The sequence below is a fragment of the Diabrotica undecimpunctata genome, chromosome 1 (assembly GCF_040954645.1).
Source record: "Diabrotica undecimpunctata isolate CICGRU chromosome 1, icDiaUnde3, whole genome shotgun sequence".
NCBI classification, from domain to species: Eukaryota; Metazoa; Arthropoda; class Insecta; order Coleoptera; family Chrysomelidae; genus Diabrotica; species Diabrotica undecimpunctata.
This window is the reverse complement of record NC_092803.1, coordinates 72,678,047-72,695,252: the sequence shown is the minus strand read 5'-3', so window position 1 is coordinate 72,695,252 and position 17,206 is coordinate 72,678,047. Positions and strand designations below refer to the sequence as shown.

The following is a 17,206-nucleotide window of genomic DNA, read 5'->3' as shown; positions in this document are numbered from 1 at the left end:
AAGTGCCTCTGCAAAAACATTCTCCACATAGAGGTTGAACAGCATAGGAGACAAAATACACCCCTGTCGCACCCCTCGTAAAATTTCGAATTCCTCTGTGTTTGTTGATTTGTTCAGCCTCACACGTGCCTTTTGATTCCAATAGAGATTCTGGATAACTCTTATATCTTTCTTATCAATATCAGCATTGTGTAGCATTTTTATTATTTCATCGTGTTTTACGGTGTCAAAAGCTTTTTCGTAGTCGAGGAATGTGATGACTATATCTTTTCGTTGGTCCATACAGTTTTGTACCAGGGTATTCAAGCAGAATGATGCTTCGCGCGTCCCGAGTCCCTTCTTGAAACCAAATTGTGTCTCGCCGCTCAGCTCTTCTAGTTTTCTGAACATTCTTGTGTGGAGTATGCGAGTAGTGGAGTATTGGAGTATAAATTTTTACTGGATACTCTTAAAGAGTAAAACGGCTTACACACCTAACGATTTATCAAACTGCATGCAGTACTGCATCGGTTAAAACTGCCGCAGTAACGATAAATCGTCACGTGCGTAGGCAAATTGGATGCTGCGCAGTACGTAGTAGTCGTGTTGTTCGCAGTACGGAGCTTCTATAAAATATCATAACAACGATCGTGTTTAAACGCAAGTTGTAACATGTGTAGAGTCTTGACTACGGCAGTATTGTTGTTGATAGCCAGTAATTGGGACATTAATCATGGACATTAAACAAAAAAAATTCTGGGAAGAGTTTATTGGAATATATAGACAAAACAGCTGTCTATGGAATGTAAAATCAAAAGACTACGCAAATAAAATAAAGAGAAACTCAAGTTATGATATTTTATTTAAGAAATTTCAGGAACTGTTTCCAGAAGGGACAAAAGATGTAATGAAAAAGAAAATAAATAATATAAGAACATCTTTTAGGCGTGAACTGAAGAAGGTAAGATCCATTAACAATTATTATTATATCATAAAATTTCGTCTTTTGATTTTTAAAAGCTTTTATTTAACTTGTAGTGTATGTATCTATATATGTATGTAAAGGTGGAAAATTGTAAAGCTAATTTGGCGCACTTTCCGTTGAGCTATTGAGTTGAAATTTGGACCACATATGTACTGTCGGTGACAATACATGCTTTTAATTTTAAAAATTAAAAATCCGCCATTTGGATGCGCCATTTTGAATTTTTTGATTTATGAAGCGACTTGCCTCAAACTCGGGATACATTGACGCCGATTAAAAAATTTTTAGCGTTAGCGACGCTAAGTCTATTCATTTCATTAAATGAAATAAATAGACTTACAAACATATCCAACGAATAACTAACCAAGAACTAAAAAAAAATAAATTTATTGTAAAAAAATCTTTTTTAAAAAAGCTTTTATTTCGATGCACTAAAAAGACGAAAATAAATTTTAAGAAGAATCTATTTATTACATTACACAATTTATATTATATAAAAGCTTGTCGCGAGAAATACCAATTTTATATAAAAAACATATAGTATTCATTTTCATGAATGCTTTTTCATCATCTTCATCAATTAATACCGCAGTTATAAGGGCTGCAACTTTTCTTTTTGAAAATCTTGATGACATAATCCTCACTCTTTTAATAACAACACCACAAATACGATAAATGTGAACTACTGTAGTACGATATGTGTTGCATTGTATGTACAGAAAATGACAGTACTGCAAACCTTACGATTTTCTCTACGACCTGCAGTATAAACACGCAGTACAATAAATCATTACGTATGTAAGGCGTTTAATACTATCGAACAATACTATCGAAAGAAGATAGTATTGTTGAAGCTAAAGAAGATGAGATAATTTGTTAAAATTAACATACTAATGATTTATATTTGTCAGGATTCTCGATCGACGTTCTAAATGTTTAGTCTATAGTTTATTTTTATGAACGAGAGAGTAATTAGCATAATTTTAACTGGTAGCTCCGACCACTCCATGGGCGTGCTCAAGATTAATTGAAAAATTGCTTTGAATAATTGTAAAAAATAAATGAATTATTTCAGTGTTATAGAGTGTTATGTGTATGTAAACAAAAGTGACCTCTTTTATCACACACTATATTAGAACTGACTGGCCTACATTAAAAAGGGTTTTAAAAAATTCACATTTTTTTAAATTTTTAAAAATTACAAAAGAGAAAAAGAGTTTTTAAAACCGTCTAAGGTATGTTAAATAGATGAATAAAAATATTAATATAAAACTTACAGCTACTTGTTACAAATCCAAATCAGATTCAGAAGATGAACTTTCAGAACCAAGATTTATAATAACTGGCTCGATCATTTTATCAGTAATATTGTCCAGCTTCCACATTTTTTCCTCTTCTTTAATAGTGTGATTTACTGCCTTTTTCCCAGTTTTCAGGTTTTACATTATTTACGGCCTCCAAAAACAACTGTTTAACATCATGAATTTTAAAAGTGGTATTTTTTCTTGAAACTTCACTCTTTATCTGTGCCCATACCAGTTCAATCGGGTTTAATTCACAATGATATGGTGGGTATCTAAGTACTGTCATTCCACGATTTTTGGCAATTTCATCAATTTCGTATTTTTTAAATTTTTCTTTATGAAGGGCACACAACGAATAAAGTTCCTTTCTTATAGATCCGGGATGGTACGTAATATTTTTTGAACTCAGCCAATTCTGCAAGTCTTTTTTTAACCACTTGGTTGTGGGCAGTCCTTCTATAAGTCTGGAGTGATAACTTGCATTATCCATTACTATTACACAGTTCTTAGGAAGAAGATCTATCATTTGTTCGAACCATTCTTGAAAGACATTAGCGTTCATGTCTTCATGGTAGTCACCGGTACGAGTTGATTCAAAAGTTAATAAACCACCTTCAACAAAACCGTCTGAACTGTCAATGTGTACTATTATCAGCCTGCCTCCCTTTCCTGATGGTGGGTTTAAACCGGTAGATAAGTTATTTACAAAAGCGTGCCTTTGACTTGTAACAGTTTCATCCTGCCAAAATTTATTTGGTGTATGACCCACGTTGATCCATGTTTCATCAAGATAAAATATTTTTCTTTTTTGGTTTCTCATTTCCTTTATGGTTCTTAGAAAATGTCTTCTCCATATGACAATATCGCTTCTTTCTAATAAAATAGACTTTATGGGATTCTTTTTCCAGCGGAAGCCTATTTCTTTTAAAAGTTTCCATAACGTACTTCGACTCATTTCTGGGTAATCCTTATCATCTCGAACTGAGACAAGAACTTTATCCAATGTTGGAAATTCTTGTCTAAAGAAGAATTCATGCACTTTCCGTCGAAGTCCTTCTTTAAAATGATATTCTATTTGAAATTTTGGTTTCCCTGGAGCATTACGTGGCATTTGAAAACTACCACATTTCTCTTCTTTAATAACTCTGTAAATCGTAGATTTCCCAACACCAAGTGTACTGCTAACTAACTCAACGGTCTCATCAACACTTTCACATAAACGTTTGTCTGTAAATGATTTAAAACAATTAAATATTAATGTTTTTTCATTAACTGTTAGAGGACCAATTTTTCGGCGTTTACACGGCACTTCCAAATTTTCCATAACACTAGTATATACAATAAACTGCACCTTTTAGTGAACTGCAACTGAAGTACCTACTTTTAGTGAACTGTTAAGAATTTTGAATACGCCACTTGGACCTTCCTATATACAAAATGGATCACATTTTCTGTGGAATAAGTTTAGAAGGTAATTATCTAGTCAATTACTGTCGTAGATTCCTGGAATTAAAGAATTAAATGTTTGATTGTTGAAACCCTTACTTCGTGGAATGCACTTATTTCAGATAAAATAAAACGTTTTATTTTATCTAAAGAATTAAACTTTATTTTGCAAATAGATAAAATAAAACGTTTTATTTTATCTAAAGAATTAAACTTTATTTTGCAAATAGGTAGGTACTTATTAAACTTTTATTGGTTATATATAATCAATAAAATAAACATCTTACATTTCTTGCAAATTCATTAGTACCTGTTAACCTCCATCACTCCGACACTGCAACCTTATTTAGGGATTAGTAACCCTCACAACTATTGTATTCTATTCTGCTCCAACCTTTATACCTGGTGGTCATACTCAATTTAAAATTGTTTTCCTATATACTTCTGTAAACTTGTTGACAAATATCTGTTTTTCATTGAGTCATCCGTATCAACAGTTTAGGGATTTGCATACATAATTTATTGTTTTATTACTCTCTCATACATAAAAATACACTATAGAGATCTGCAATTTAAAATGGTCAAAATGATATATTTTACATACATTCTCAAAAGGGAAATGTAAAAAAATATAATTGATGAAAAACTTAGAAGAGTAATCAAGTAAAAGAAGGTATCAAATGGTAAAAATACCAATTTCGGAATAGAATATAAAAAAAATAATACTTATATAATATAATAATAATATAGTAAATTTAAATAGTCAAAAAACATAATAGAACCAAACTATAATTCAGAGGCTAAATTCTTTGCCAGAAATATGGACCGATTTAATAATTATCACAAAGTACGTATAAATCAGAAACAATTTATAGGACAAATTACTTGTTATTTCAGACAATGAAAGAACATAGTATTATTTAGAAAAATACAAACGTTCGAATATATGGTATAATGTAACAGATACTATATGTTTACATATTATGTATAAACAAGACACATACATTGAGAAAGTAATTGCGATTAAAAGATGAAATATTGGAGCTTTGCGAGATTTTTGGAAATTTACTGATACCTCAAGAACTGCAAAACGAAATCTAATTGAAGATACAGTGCTATATAGCAGCGAGTGATGCATGTTAAAAAAAGAGTGTACTAGAAAAATATTCCGGGGAGTAAAAATAGTAGAAAATGAGCGACAAACCGAACGAACATCTGCAGAAAAAAGTGGAGTAACGCAAAATAAACATTCCACGCTACGTTCTCTTCAGGTGTGTTTCCTTCTAGATTAGATCTATTCGATCAGCGGACCTCGGGTTTCATATGGGCGATCATCTCCTTATTAACTACCACCCGGGAAAGAGATTTGTCCGAATATTTTCTTGTATCACTAGATTTACGTTATGGCTTTCCTGATTATTAATGATGCCTCATTACACGCGCAAAATTCAATAATTTTAGGGTTTCAATGGTTTTTTATGATGTATTTATATTTTTTCATTATTCTAATAATATATTTTTCTTTTACTGTATTCTACGATTTGCATTACGCATTGTTTTCATCCAATTAATGCACAACATTCTCCTGTAGCACCCGCCTCGAAAGTTTCAGTTTGTTCCAGTTGTTGTAGCACTTTAGTATTCTGATCGGATTCAACTTTATATCCCGCCCACGAATTTACCCTTTTGATTAATGTTTACAGCTTTCATCAGTTCTATCATTCTGCTGTACTAACTTTATCAAAAGCCTTCTAAAATGCATCCGTGCATAACTCTTTTTCTTATATCAACAGCTTTCAAAAGTTCATGGATTCAATTGAATAGAAAGCATAGACAAACATCTTAATTTACGTCTCGACTTCATTGTACATGCAGACTAAATAATGCCTCCCTCGTTCCCAAAATATTTCTAAATCCAAACTTGCTACTCCATACTTATTTTATTTATGAATTCTGCCATGAATAATCCTCAGAAATATTTTGAGTACATGAAACATTAGGCCGATAGTCCTATGATCTCGACATTCTTTAGCCTGCACTTTCACAGAGCAATAGAGGTGGACTCTAGCCAATCGTTCGGAATATTGCTAGTACTATATATGCAACTTAGAAAAAACCACTCAAGGTTACTATTCCACTCGTTTGAAAAAGGTTTATAACTTCTATCGATCCAAACTGACAACGTTTCCTGTTTTTGTTGGTTTTATGACATTTGTCACCCTTCCTCTTTTGTAATTGGTGATCTGGATCATCCTTCTGATATCACTTGATTTATAGATAAGTTATTATGAGCTAATTCTTCTGTGTATTGTTTTCATCGTATAAGTGTTCAAGTGTGCAGCAGTGTGCTAGTACAATTATCACCATTGTAGTATACAGAAAAGAGATTAATGGTAATACAATGATAAAACTGATATAAGAATTATGCATGGGAGAGGAAAAAAATAAACGTGTATGCTACATTGTATAGATAAGTAGTAAACTAGATCACGTCACTTAATATGGTAAGAAGTATCAAGAACTGTTTATATCTATACGTCAAGTGTTTTTTTTATTAATTTTTTGTAAAAAATACCTTCTTCTTCTTCTTCTAATGGCGCTACAACCCTTTGTGAGTCTTGGCCTGCTTAACAATGTTCTTCCATTCTGCCCTGTCGGATACTTTCCTTCGCCACTGCCTGATGTTCATGGTTTTAAGATCCCTCTCTACGTCGTCTATCCATCTTTTACGGGGCCTTCCTCTTGTTCTGTTTCCTTGGGGCTTCCATCTCTGGACTACTTTTACAGCTCGATTATCTGGCATTCTTTCTAGGTGACCAAGCCAGTTTAGTCTTTGTGATTTTACAAATCTGACAATATCTGCGCTCTGCATTAGTTCATCCAGCTCGTGGTTCATTTTAATTCTCCACGAACTATCGCTGCATTGGGTTGGTCCAAATATCTTCCTTAGTATTTTGCGCTCAAATATTCTCAGTTGATTTTCATCAGTGGTTGAGACGGTCCACGTTTCACATCCATATGTGACCACTGGTCTAATTACTGTTTTGTAGATTCTCAGCTAGACTCACGATTCAGTAACTTACTTTTCATTAAGTCTTTGTATGCATAAAAGCACTTATTACCGCTAAGAATCCGTGCTTGTATTTCTTGACTGATGTTGTTGTTGTCATTTATTATTGAGCCTAGGTAGGGAAAAGTGGAGGCATATTTGTAGGTATGGTTGTCTACCTTCAGATTCTCATGTTCATTCGATTTTGTGCACTCCATATATTTTGTTTTGCTTTCATTTATATATAGACCAAACGTAGCAGCTTTTCGTTTCAGTTCTATAACTTTTTCGCTTAATACCCATTTGTTGCGGCTTATTATGGCAACATCATCCGCATATGCGCATATTTGCATAGATCTTGTATTAATACAGCCGTTTATATCCAGTTTTCTAACAGCTTCTAAAGTTAGATTAAAAAGTGTTGTTGATAAGGCATCCCCTTGTCTAACTCCATTTTCAATATCAAAGGCCTGCGTCATATCTCCACCTATTTTCACCATAGCTTTGGAACCCTCCAGAGTCATTCGTATAAGATTAATTAACTTATTGGGTATCCCTAACATAGATAGTTGCTTTAACATCTTTTGTCGATCTACTCCATCAAACGCCTGTTTGATTGTAAAAAATACCAAAACAATAAAAAAACTCCTTATTATTAACGTTTCGACAGCTTCCAATTTTAAGTCATTATCAAACCATATTTTTAAATAAAAATTATTGTACAATATTTTGTTTAGTACTACATCCAAACGTTAAAATTATCAAATTTATTTTCAAAAATATTTTTTCTGCAAAATTTTTTTTCACGTATCAGAGACATTCTGTATTACCAAAAACTTGCTATTTGAACAACTAAACAATATTAATATTAACACGTATTAACATTGACTATTATAAAACGGAAAAACCACTTCTTGTATTTGACGTAAAAAATAAAAAAACAAATATATTCTTCTTCCTGGTTAAACCCAAAATATTACAAGCTGCTCATCAAATACTTCGAAATTTGTATATAAACTCCCTGTTTTCCTTTTCATCGACACAAACAAGCAATAACTACAAGCAAACAGTAGATTACCTACTATACAGAAGATTTACAAAATGAAAGGTTACTTCATCTTCGCCATCTTATTGATCCTTACCATCGGCACCGAATTGGCTTTCGGTGACTGTCCTTCCGGGAGATTTTCAGGCCCATGCTTTGTATGGGACAACGAAGCGTGCCGCAGAATATGCAAGGAAGAGGGAAATGGAAGAGTAAGTGGCCATTGCAGTGCTAGTCTGAAATGTTGGTGTGAGGGATGTTAGCCTTACAGAAGTACTAACGTTGTAATCAAAATGACTATTCGACATTTTTGGTAAATGTTATGTATTTTTTTAATATAAGTAGTTTTTAGTAAGAATTTGTTTTTAGTTGCTTATTAGTTTTTAGTAAGAAATTATATCTGTAATTAAATAATTAATATATCACAATGTTAACAAATTTTGCTTTTTAATATGTCCTTTAGAAATATTATTTCCAGTTTTCGAAAATTTATATATGTTTGTGGGTAACATAAAACACTTGCTATATTCACGTACCAACTATTGTCATACCATTTCAGCTAATTATTGTTGTTTTCTAAATTTATTTTTCATTTTTTTTTTTATTATTTTGCATCGTCTTCTCCTTTCCCCTTTTTTATTTTGTGAAAATGGTTTTTAACTACATACACCTGATGGCATTAAAAAAATGGTCGCAAATTAGGGTTGATAGTTGTTAAAAACGCGAGTTATCAAAGATAAAGTAAAATAGAGTTAGTTAAGACAATTTTGAACAAAAATGTTCATTAGAACTTTTTGTGTAAAATAAACCGTTTTCTCAAAAACATCGCTTAATGCAACGTGGCTTCGTGCGCGAGGTCAATTTTAAATAAAATGGGTATCAATTCAATGGTTAAAATTCGATATCTTTTGATCAAAGTGTCCTTTGATCAAAAGCTTTTTAAAGGTGAAGATGCAGTTTTCTTATTCAATTTTTGCATTTTCCTGCCATTAAAGTCAGTTTCTATAAAAGTGTTAAATAAATAATTGTTGCACGATTTTTGCCATTTTTTAGGATTCTCATGAAATGATTGAAATTTATCACTTTTCCATTAATCAGTCACAATGGAATTTCCATTGTTTAAGCCCAATCTTCAAAACCTCTGGCATGAATTTTCGGTTTTGATTTTTGGAACAATGGCAACAAAACAAATTTTCTCCCCAATGGTAACCTAATATATTTTTTGCTTACCAGTTATATAATATTGGAAAGTTACGGAAGTAATTCAAACTTACCTGCACTGAGATTAATGATTGCAGTTATTATGTAAATAAAAATTATCATGCGCTTATTTGATGTAGTGCCGATTAAAATGTGCTCTTAGTAAAACTTGCTTTGGATCGGTTTATAATCAAGAAATACAAAATATTGTTGTGTATTTAAACAACAAAGTTTCATCAATAAAAAATAAACAGTAAGCAGTTTTTAAAAAATTTAAAATAAAATAATCAAATTAATTAAATATAACCAATAATTCAATACGACACAGTCGATAAACCTGTTTCTGGTTTTTCGACAACGTCAATAAATCGAATTAGTTAGCCGATACAGGACCGGCTCAACAAACTTATATTAAATGAAGAAAATAAAAATTAAAAATGGATGATTTTGAAAATATTAGCATACCTACTACATCATCACTATTCACATGCAATAAGCAACTCGGGGTGAGTCTTCCCCGCATCTACTATAGCCCTCCTATAGTAGACAAATCCTTTCCAATCCTAGATAAATCACTAGGCCCAATCAATGTAAACTATTTAAGATATTAAAATACATGAATACATAGTAGCCAAAGGATCTCTACTCATACCAAAAAATTTTACCTTTGCATCTCCAATAGCCAACAACCGAGTGTATATTTAACAACTAATCAATACTTATAATAAGCACATTGACAGTAAAATCATAAAGATAATCCAAACCTTACATTGAAACCAAAGTGCCATAGTTCAAATTGATAGGTAACAGTCAGAAGAAATGAAGATCTGTAGAGGAGTTAGACAGGGATGCGTTGTATCCGCAACTATTTCCAAAGAATGTCGCAAAGTTTGAAGTATAAATAAATAAAAGAGCGCTTAGTTACAGTCGTCCAAGATTATGATGTTGAACAGCGTTGAGATTTCTAAGAAATATAACGTTTTAATTTTTAGAGTAAATAAATATGCGTATCTTCAAAATTGTATACCTGGTTATACTATACGTACTATTAGAGATATAAATTGCATTAATTATTATAATAAATATATTATTCTTAAAGTGGATTTATTGGTTCCATTATTATTCAGACCTAATTTTACTACTTTAAAATGATAATTCAAGATAAAAATAAAAAAAATATATAAATATTCTTTGTCATATTAACAAAAATATGTGTGAAAAAATAGTCTTAAAAAAAGTATCACTATTTTTAGTGTAGAAAAGTATGCAAAATACATTTTTGTCTTCGTCCAGTAATGCTAAATTTGCTAAAAAAACTAAATGTTGGCGTTACGAATGTTTGAAGTTACGAACCATCGATGCTACGAAGTGTCGCCATTACGAATTAACAGCTTTACGAATTGTCCATTAATTGGCTAACTCCTAGGCGAATGTTAGCCTAATCCGGTTGCATCCGATTGAATCAATTTTTTTAATATAATTATCAATATCTAGGTGTAAGGTAAATAATATTTCACCTATCTTAACTGCATTTAATGTGCCTGTAAAATTTGTATCATTGTTTTAAATAAAAATTTGAAATGGCCCTAAATCAATTTTATCATATAAATATACAGGTCTGCTTTTCTCTGGTTCATAAAAATTTATTGGGTTATTTTGTTTATCTGCTTTTAACGATCATATAATAATATTCGTAAAGTCGACTGCTTCTGATTAAGACTGCTTATCGAGTTCTCTAGCTGATTGGATGGAAATCCTTGAAAACCATTTATATAACTGCAACTATCCATCGCATCCTCATCCCTTGGTACTTTATCGGGGGGTTCTTCCCCGTTAGAATACTCCATAAATGGAGTTTTTACGTACCACTCAAAGAATTTTGCACTTTCAAAAAGAAAACGAAAGAAGAAAAACTTAACAACACTGAACAAACGTGTTTATTTGGTTTAATTAGCCTTAGTTTAGTTTTCTCGAACCGATCGCTTCGACGACTAAACTAGTACTGTATATACAAATAAAACCATAATAACGAAGATGAAACTAGACATCGCCCCATGGCATCATCCTTATATATATATATATATATATATATATATATATATATATATATTTAGGGATTCTACAGTATTCACTGCCTTCCCTCGCTCAACCGTTCCCATCTCTCTCTGTTGTTCCATTCTCCATCGTTTAGGCCTCTCTTACTCATGGCGTCGTCTACTTCGTTCCTCCAGGATTTTCGGGGTCGTCCTCTTTTCCTCTTTCCTATGGGGCTCCATTCGGTTATTCTCTTTATCCATCTGCTGCCGCTAGTTCTTCTTACATGTCCATACCACTTTAATCTTTTTTGTTCTATATATGTTAGTATGTCTGTTTCTATTGATGTTCTTTGCTTTATTTCGTCATTACTTCTCCTATCCATTCTTGTTACTCTGTAGCATCTTCGCAGGCATTCCATCTCTGTTGCTACTATCTTACTGCTGTTTTTCTTGTTTATGATCCAATTTTTAGCCCCATATGTCATAATACTTCGCACTAATGTTTTATAAATCTGCGTTTTTGTCTTCATATTTAGGTGTCTATCCCACCATAGGGGAGAGTGTTGTACCTCGGGTCAGTTGACTTTCTTTCTTACCCACTGCAGATTTCTCTTCGATTTGGTTGAATTAGTGGTTTAATAATATCAGCGGTAGATGGCATCTAAATACACTTATCAAAAAATTGCAGCGTGGTGACTTGCAGAGCGTTTTGTGTTTTGTTTGATCGTAAGTAAATTATTTACCTATTTGTTATCTGTTAAAATCCGCTTCAAATGTAAATATATATATTTTATTATTATCTGTAATAGACAATATATATTTACGCTTGATAATCATGAATGTATTTTTTGTCTAAACGCATAACCTAATATTAGAAAACAAAAAACAGCTGAAATTGTTACGTTGTGTACCTTGGGTCACCGGTAGGTCGTGTACCTTGGATCGGACCAAGGTACAATCTTATTGCGAATTAACATTATTTTGACTTTTATTTAAATTAATTGGTGTGTCTGTTACCAAAAAAACCTTTTATTATTGTTTCAGATAGTCATTTTAAAATGCCGAGAAGTAAAGTGGGTATCAAAAGACCACATTTAAATGCCCAGGATTTAATTGCAGCCGCAAATAAATGCATAAGTGGTGAATTATCAATTAGGGAAGCAGCAAAGTGCTATAACATATCAAAAACCACGCTGATCAGGCACGTAAAATCCTTCAGGCAGTCGGGGGCTTCAGAATTTTCTTATGTTGCTGCCAATAATGTAAAACAAGTTTTTAATAACGAAGAGGAAGCTGAGTTAAAAATATATCTTCTCACTGCTGCACGCCTCCACTATGGTTTGACGAAAATGGAAGTTCGTACTTTAGCATACCAGTATGCAACTGCAAATAACAAGTCTTATCCGCCTTCTTGGGACCAAAAAAAGATAGCTGGCAAGGAATGGCTGAGGCAGTTTCTTAGAAGACATGAAGATTTATCACTTCGTAAACCAGAACCTACAAGTTTGGCCAGATCAACATCCTTCAATAAAACAAATATATCTTCCTTTTTTAAGAACTACAAAGAAGCTTTGTCTCGTGGAGATTTTTCCCCAGAAAAAATTTGGAATTGTGACGAGACAGGGTTAACGACTGTCCATGTACCACCAAAAATTGTAGGACCTAAGGGAATAAAACAATTAGGTCAAATGACAAGTGGAGAGCGAGGTCAAAATGTAACCTTGATAGCCTCAATAAATGCAATCGGAAATCATATTCCGCCAATGATGATATTTCCGAGGGTTAATTTTAAGCCTCACATGCTAAAAGGTTGTCCAGTTGGAACTATAGGAGGTGCAAATTCGTCCGGCTGGTCAAACGAAATATTGTTTTTGGAATACCTACAACACTTTAAAAATCATGTGAAACCAACAGTTGAAAATCCAGTTATATTACTTTTGGATAATCACGATAGCCACGTGAATGTAAGTGTCATTAATTTCTGTAAGAAGAATGGAATTCTACCGATAACGTTTCATCCCCACACCAGTCACAAAATGCAACCGCTCGATCGAACAGTTTTTGGACCGATGAAAACTTACTATAATACCGCCTGTAGTGAGTGGATGATTATGCACCCTGGACAACCTATTACGATTTACGATATAGCCGAACTTGCAGGTAAGGCATTTCCAAAAGCATTTACTACATCTAATATCCAGAAGGGATTTGAGGTGAGCGGTCTCTATCCCGTCAATGAAAACATTTTTGAAAACATGAGTTTCTGTCTTCGTATGTAACTGATCGTCCTTTAAACCAGCTTACTGACAGTCGCGAGCAAGTCAATGTTGAACAGGACGGGGAAAAAACTAAAACTACAGTTAATGAAATGGAAGTCTCTACTCCTTCTACCTCAAATATTCGTCAAGCAGGAACTTCAGGAAGTTCTATTACACCTGAAATGTTGCGATCCTATCCAAAGGCACCTGTTCGCAAAAAGAAGTTAGGAAGAGCAAGAGGAAAGTCACGAATACTTACCGATACTCCAGAGAAAGATGAAATAGCTACGCTTAAAAAGGGAAAGACGGTAGGTATCATTTGAGAAAGTGCAGGCAGTTACAAAGCAAATAGAGACAGAAGATATACAAAATGTGCCAAAGAGAGCTGCTAAGTATGATAGTGAATCAAGTTCAAGTGATGGAGGTACATTTGAGGACTTGGTATCTAGAGAAGAAGAATTATTAAATGACCAAAAAAGATATGACTTATCTGAAAATAACGAGATTAAAAAAGGAGACTTTGTTTTAGTGAAAGTGGCAGGGAAGAAATCTTTTGTTTATTATGTTGCCGAGATACTGAACAGTGGAATTAATAATGAACTTAGATATTTACGTAGAATTCTAGATTCCAATAAGTTTATAAACGACTCAACCGAGACTTATGATTTTTTACGCAATGATATTGTACGTAAACTTCCACAACCGCACAAAATAAGCGGAACTGCACGTCACGATGCGCACCTGAAATTTAATGTTAAATTTAGCGGATATAATGTCAAATAAGTTTTTATTTACTAAATTAATCATTAGTTAATCATAATGTTCTGATTATTTTGAGATATTCAATAAAACATTTCAAGATTTGTTCTATTTTTTTTATAACTGACCCAAGGTACAATATAATGCTGGTCCAAGGTACAATATATGCTAGTCCAAGGTACATTACCAGTTTGTACCTTGGGTCAACATGCAAGGGCCTGCTAAAATATATTTTTTAACTAACTGCTAAGCTTAAAATGTGTCAATAAAATGAAAGCATGTAGCCAAATAGGCAAAGTAACTAATACATTGGATAAACTTTGCAAATATATAATTTTAGGATTTAGAAAAAAATAAAAACTAAAAATTCGGCTGTCCCAAGTAGAAACACTGTAAGCGCCAATTCGAAAAATTGTTCACCAGAGCAGGAAACGTGAAGGGCTCTGCTTTTTAAATTTCTATTTTGTTTAAAATAAAAGTGAATACACATTAATATAGCATAAAATACTCTTGTTTTTTAGCAAATATTTTTATGTCTGTATTTTATGCCCTGACTAGGTTTTGAACACATACAGTGTTTTTATTTGGGAAACCTAAAAATATAAAATAAAATATCCCAATTTGCAATGATACTAAGTACTAAAAATTATACTTTATTCACGTTAATTTAACAAATATAGGTATAATTGGTTTAAAAACATTTTAATGGTCATTGTCCTCTAATTGCTGCAATCCACGGTTATGGAGGAGATCGTCCACTGCTGTCTCAGCGACCGACAAATTAAGCCAAAAGGATCTTCTGTTCTCGGGCATCAAAGGAATAAGTTTCTGTATTATTTCATCTTTTTTGCTTTTACGAATACCTCGTACGTTGGTGCTTTGTGGAAAATTTGACACCACGAACCTGACTTGCAGGAAATCAAGCTCCTGATAGTTTTCATCTTCGAAGTTGGTTTTGAATTTAAGGGATCTAGAGCCTCGTGAAAAGTTAGCTTCTACTATGGGATTTATTAAAAATGTTTTCAAAGGATCATTTTCATCTCCCTTTCGATGCTGCCGTTTCTTTTTTAGCCATTGGAATGAAGTTTGTACTTGAAGTACATTTAAATTTTTTCGTGATTGTCTTATAACAGACAATAAATCTTGAAAGTCAAATACATCTCGTGCTTTTTTAATTTGTTGCTCAATGTTGCCATGAACACCATCTGCAGTCATGTGTGTATGACCTTTGGTAAGATACTTGAATGTTATGTTGTTTACATGAGAGGTATGGGTATCATTATTTACCATAATCGCTAATGCAGTAAACAAATACCAGTTTTTATTTTGGGCAGTGCAATTATCTGCCCAAAAAACAAAATTGTTCGTATCACGCTCTTCTTTAATTAAAGCGTATATTGCATCGATGATGTTAGATGCGTCACGACCGCCAAATGCTTCATGCCAATCCACTGAATAGTTGGAATTTGATTTCTTTTTTAAAGAAGCGAAGACTTCATTAAAAACAACTAAACGACTTGTAAAAAAGACATCTTTGTTTCCTGGCATAACTGGTAACAATAATACTTTTTGCAAGTCAAAAGAAAAATACTTAGTTTTATTAGTTTCTGGTAATTCTGCATCAATTTTGTAATATCTATTAGCATCATCTGCTTTCTTTTTGTGTGCCTCCCATTGAGTTTTTTCGGTAGAAGATTCGATCGAGTTTTCTGTGCCTGTGCTGCTTGCTTCTACAAAATTTTTGTACTCTAAACAATCAGAGCATGAATCCATTTGGGGCATGTGTAAAGATATTTTCATTGTCTTCATCATTTTTCTGTAAGTTTCAATTTGACATATACCTGGGTGCTTTAATTTGAAGTCATTAAACATTGAAGCAACTGTTAAATTTGAAGGCAAATATCTAGTGAAAGGAGCATTTTTGCGGCGGTAATGACTCACGCAGGGATTATAAGAGTTTATATGGTTTACTATTATGTCCCTGTTACGGATGTTACTGGATTTCTTACCTCGATTTTCCTTTACATATGCGTTAAGCGGCTCCTTTTTGATAGCATATGCTAATTCATTGATAACCGAATCACTGGTATAACCAAATGTATTGAGTAAAAATAGCTTGCATACTGGCAGAAATTCGGTGTTATCCTTCTTAGCTAAATAAAATACCCTTGTTTCATTTTTCTTATACACATTATTAGCAGCTGCTGGAACTCTTCTACGGAAAACAGGTCTGAATGAAACACATTTTGCAAGCCAGATCCTTCGAGTTGTGTAATTTGCATCCCAATATGCATTCCAAATATCTGCTCGGCATTCTTCGCTGAATTGAGAGCAAGACTTCTTACACTTCGCAGTGCATCTAGGCAAAATGGGATGTTTATTTTTGTTATCTATACTTTTTTCTATAGCTGACATTTGTCTCCTTTTCTTAGTGACTTTTCGTTCCGTAGGTATGCTTTGGCGTTCAGTAGGTATGCTTTCAGATGTCGAATCTGGATGATCACTCACGTTTCCAGGATTCGAGTCAGGTTGGTAATGTGGGTCGGTAATGCTATCATCACTATCCCCTTCTGAAGATGAAACCTCCAAATCACGTCTAAGCATTTCATCAATCTCTTGAGGGTAACCATTATTGCTATCAGCTTTGGTATAAATCGATTGCTCCTCCCTAAAACCAAAACAATAATGAGAATAAAGTTTTGAATATATTATGATATGTAGTTTTATGTTAGTTTTATTTTTAGTTTTATTTATGATGCTTCATTCTGAAGCTGCCACAGGCAGATAAACTGATCGAATGATCTCCAAGAAGCAAAAGAAGAAGAAGAAGAATAAAAAGTTCTATATTATCTATAAAAAAATCGTTTACCTTTGAGTATCATTTGTGGATGATTCTCCCCAGTCATTGTTGTCCAGATTTCGACTCATATCTAGTATTAACTGAGTTCTTCGATTTTTATTCATATTTATAATATGCCGACAAATTTGTACTTCACTTAACACAAACTAACAAACGACTAAAAAATGTGTAATGATTGCAACTTCAACGGTCTCAGAGAATATAAACAACATAAATATAATTTTGATGATATCGACAGTATTGAGTTTTGGCAAATGTAAACTCTATGATTCCCACGGTAAATCG

General features: G+C 33.0%; 3 protein-coding genes across 3 annotated transcripts in view; all 3 read left to right on the top strand.

Moving 5' to 3' along the window:
• Sec31 (COPII coat complex component secretory 31) overlaps positions 1-17,206 on the top strand; it is a 357,018-nt gene that overhangs the window by 120,471 nt on the left and 219,341 nt on the right. The gene's annotated exons all lie outside the window — the stretch shown is intronic.
• Myo95E (Myosin 95E) overlaps positions 1-17,206 on the top strand; it is a 135,554-nt gene that overhangs the window by 55,176 nt on the left and 63,172 nt on the right. The gene's annotated exons all lie outside the window — the stretch shown is intronic.
• LOC140439229 (drosomycin-like) lies at positions 7,767-8,329 on the top strand. The gene has a single exon (XM_072529019.1). The coding sequence runs from the start codon at positions 7,865-7,867 to the stop codon at positions 8,069-8,071; it is 207 nt and encodes a 68-aa protein (XP_072385120.1). The 5' UTR covers positions 7,767-7,864; the 3' UTR covers positions 8,072-8,329.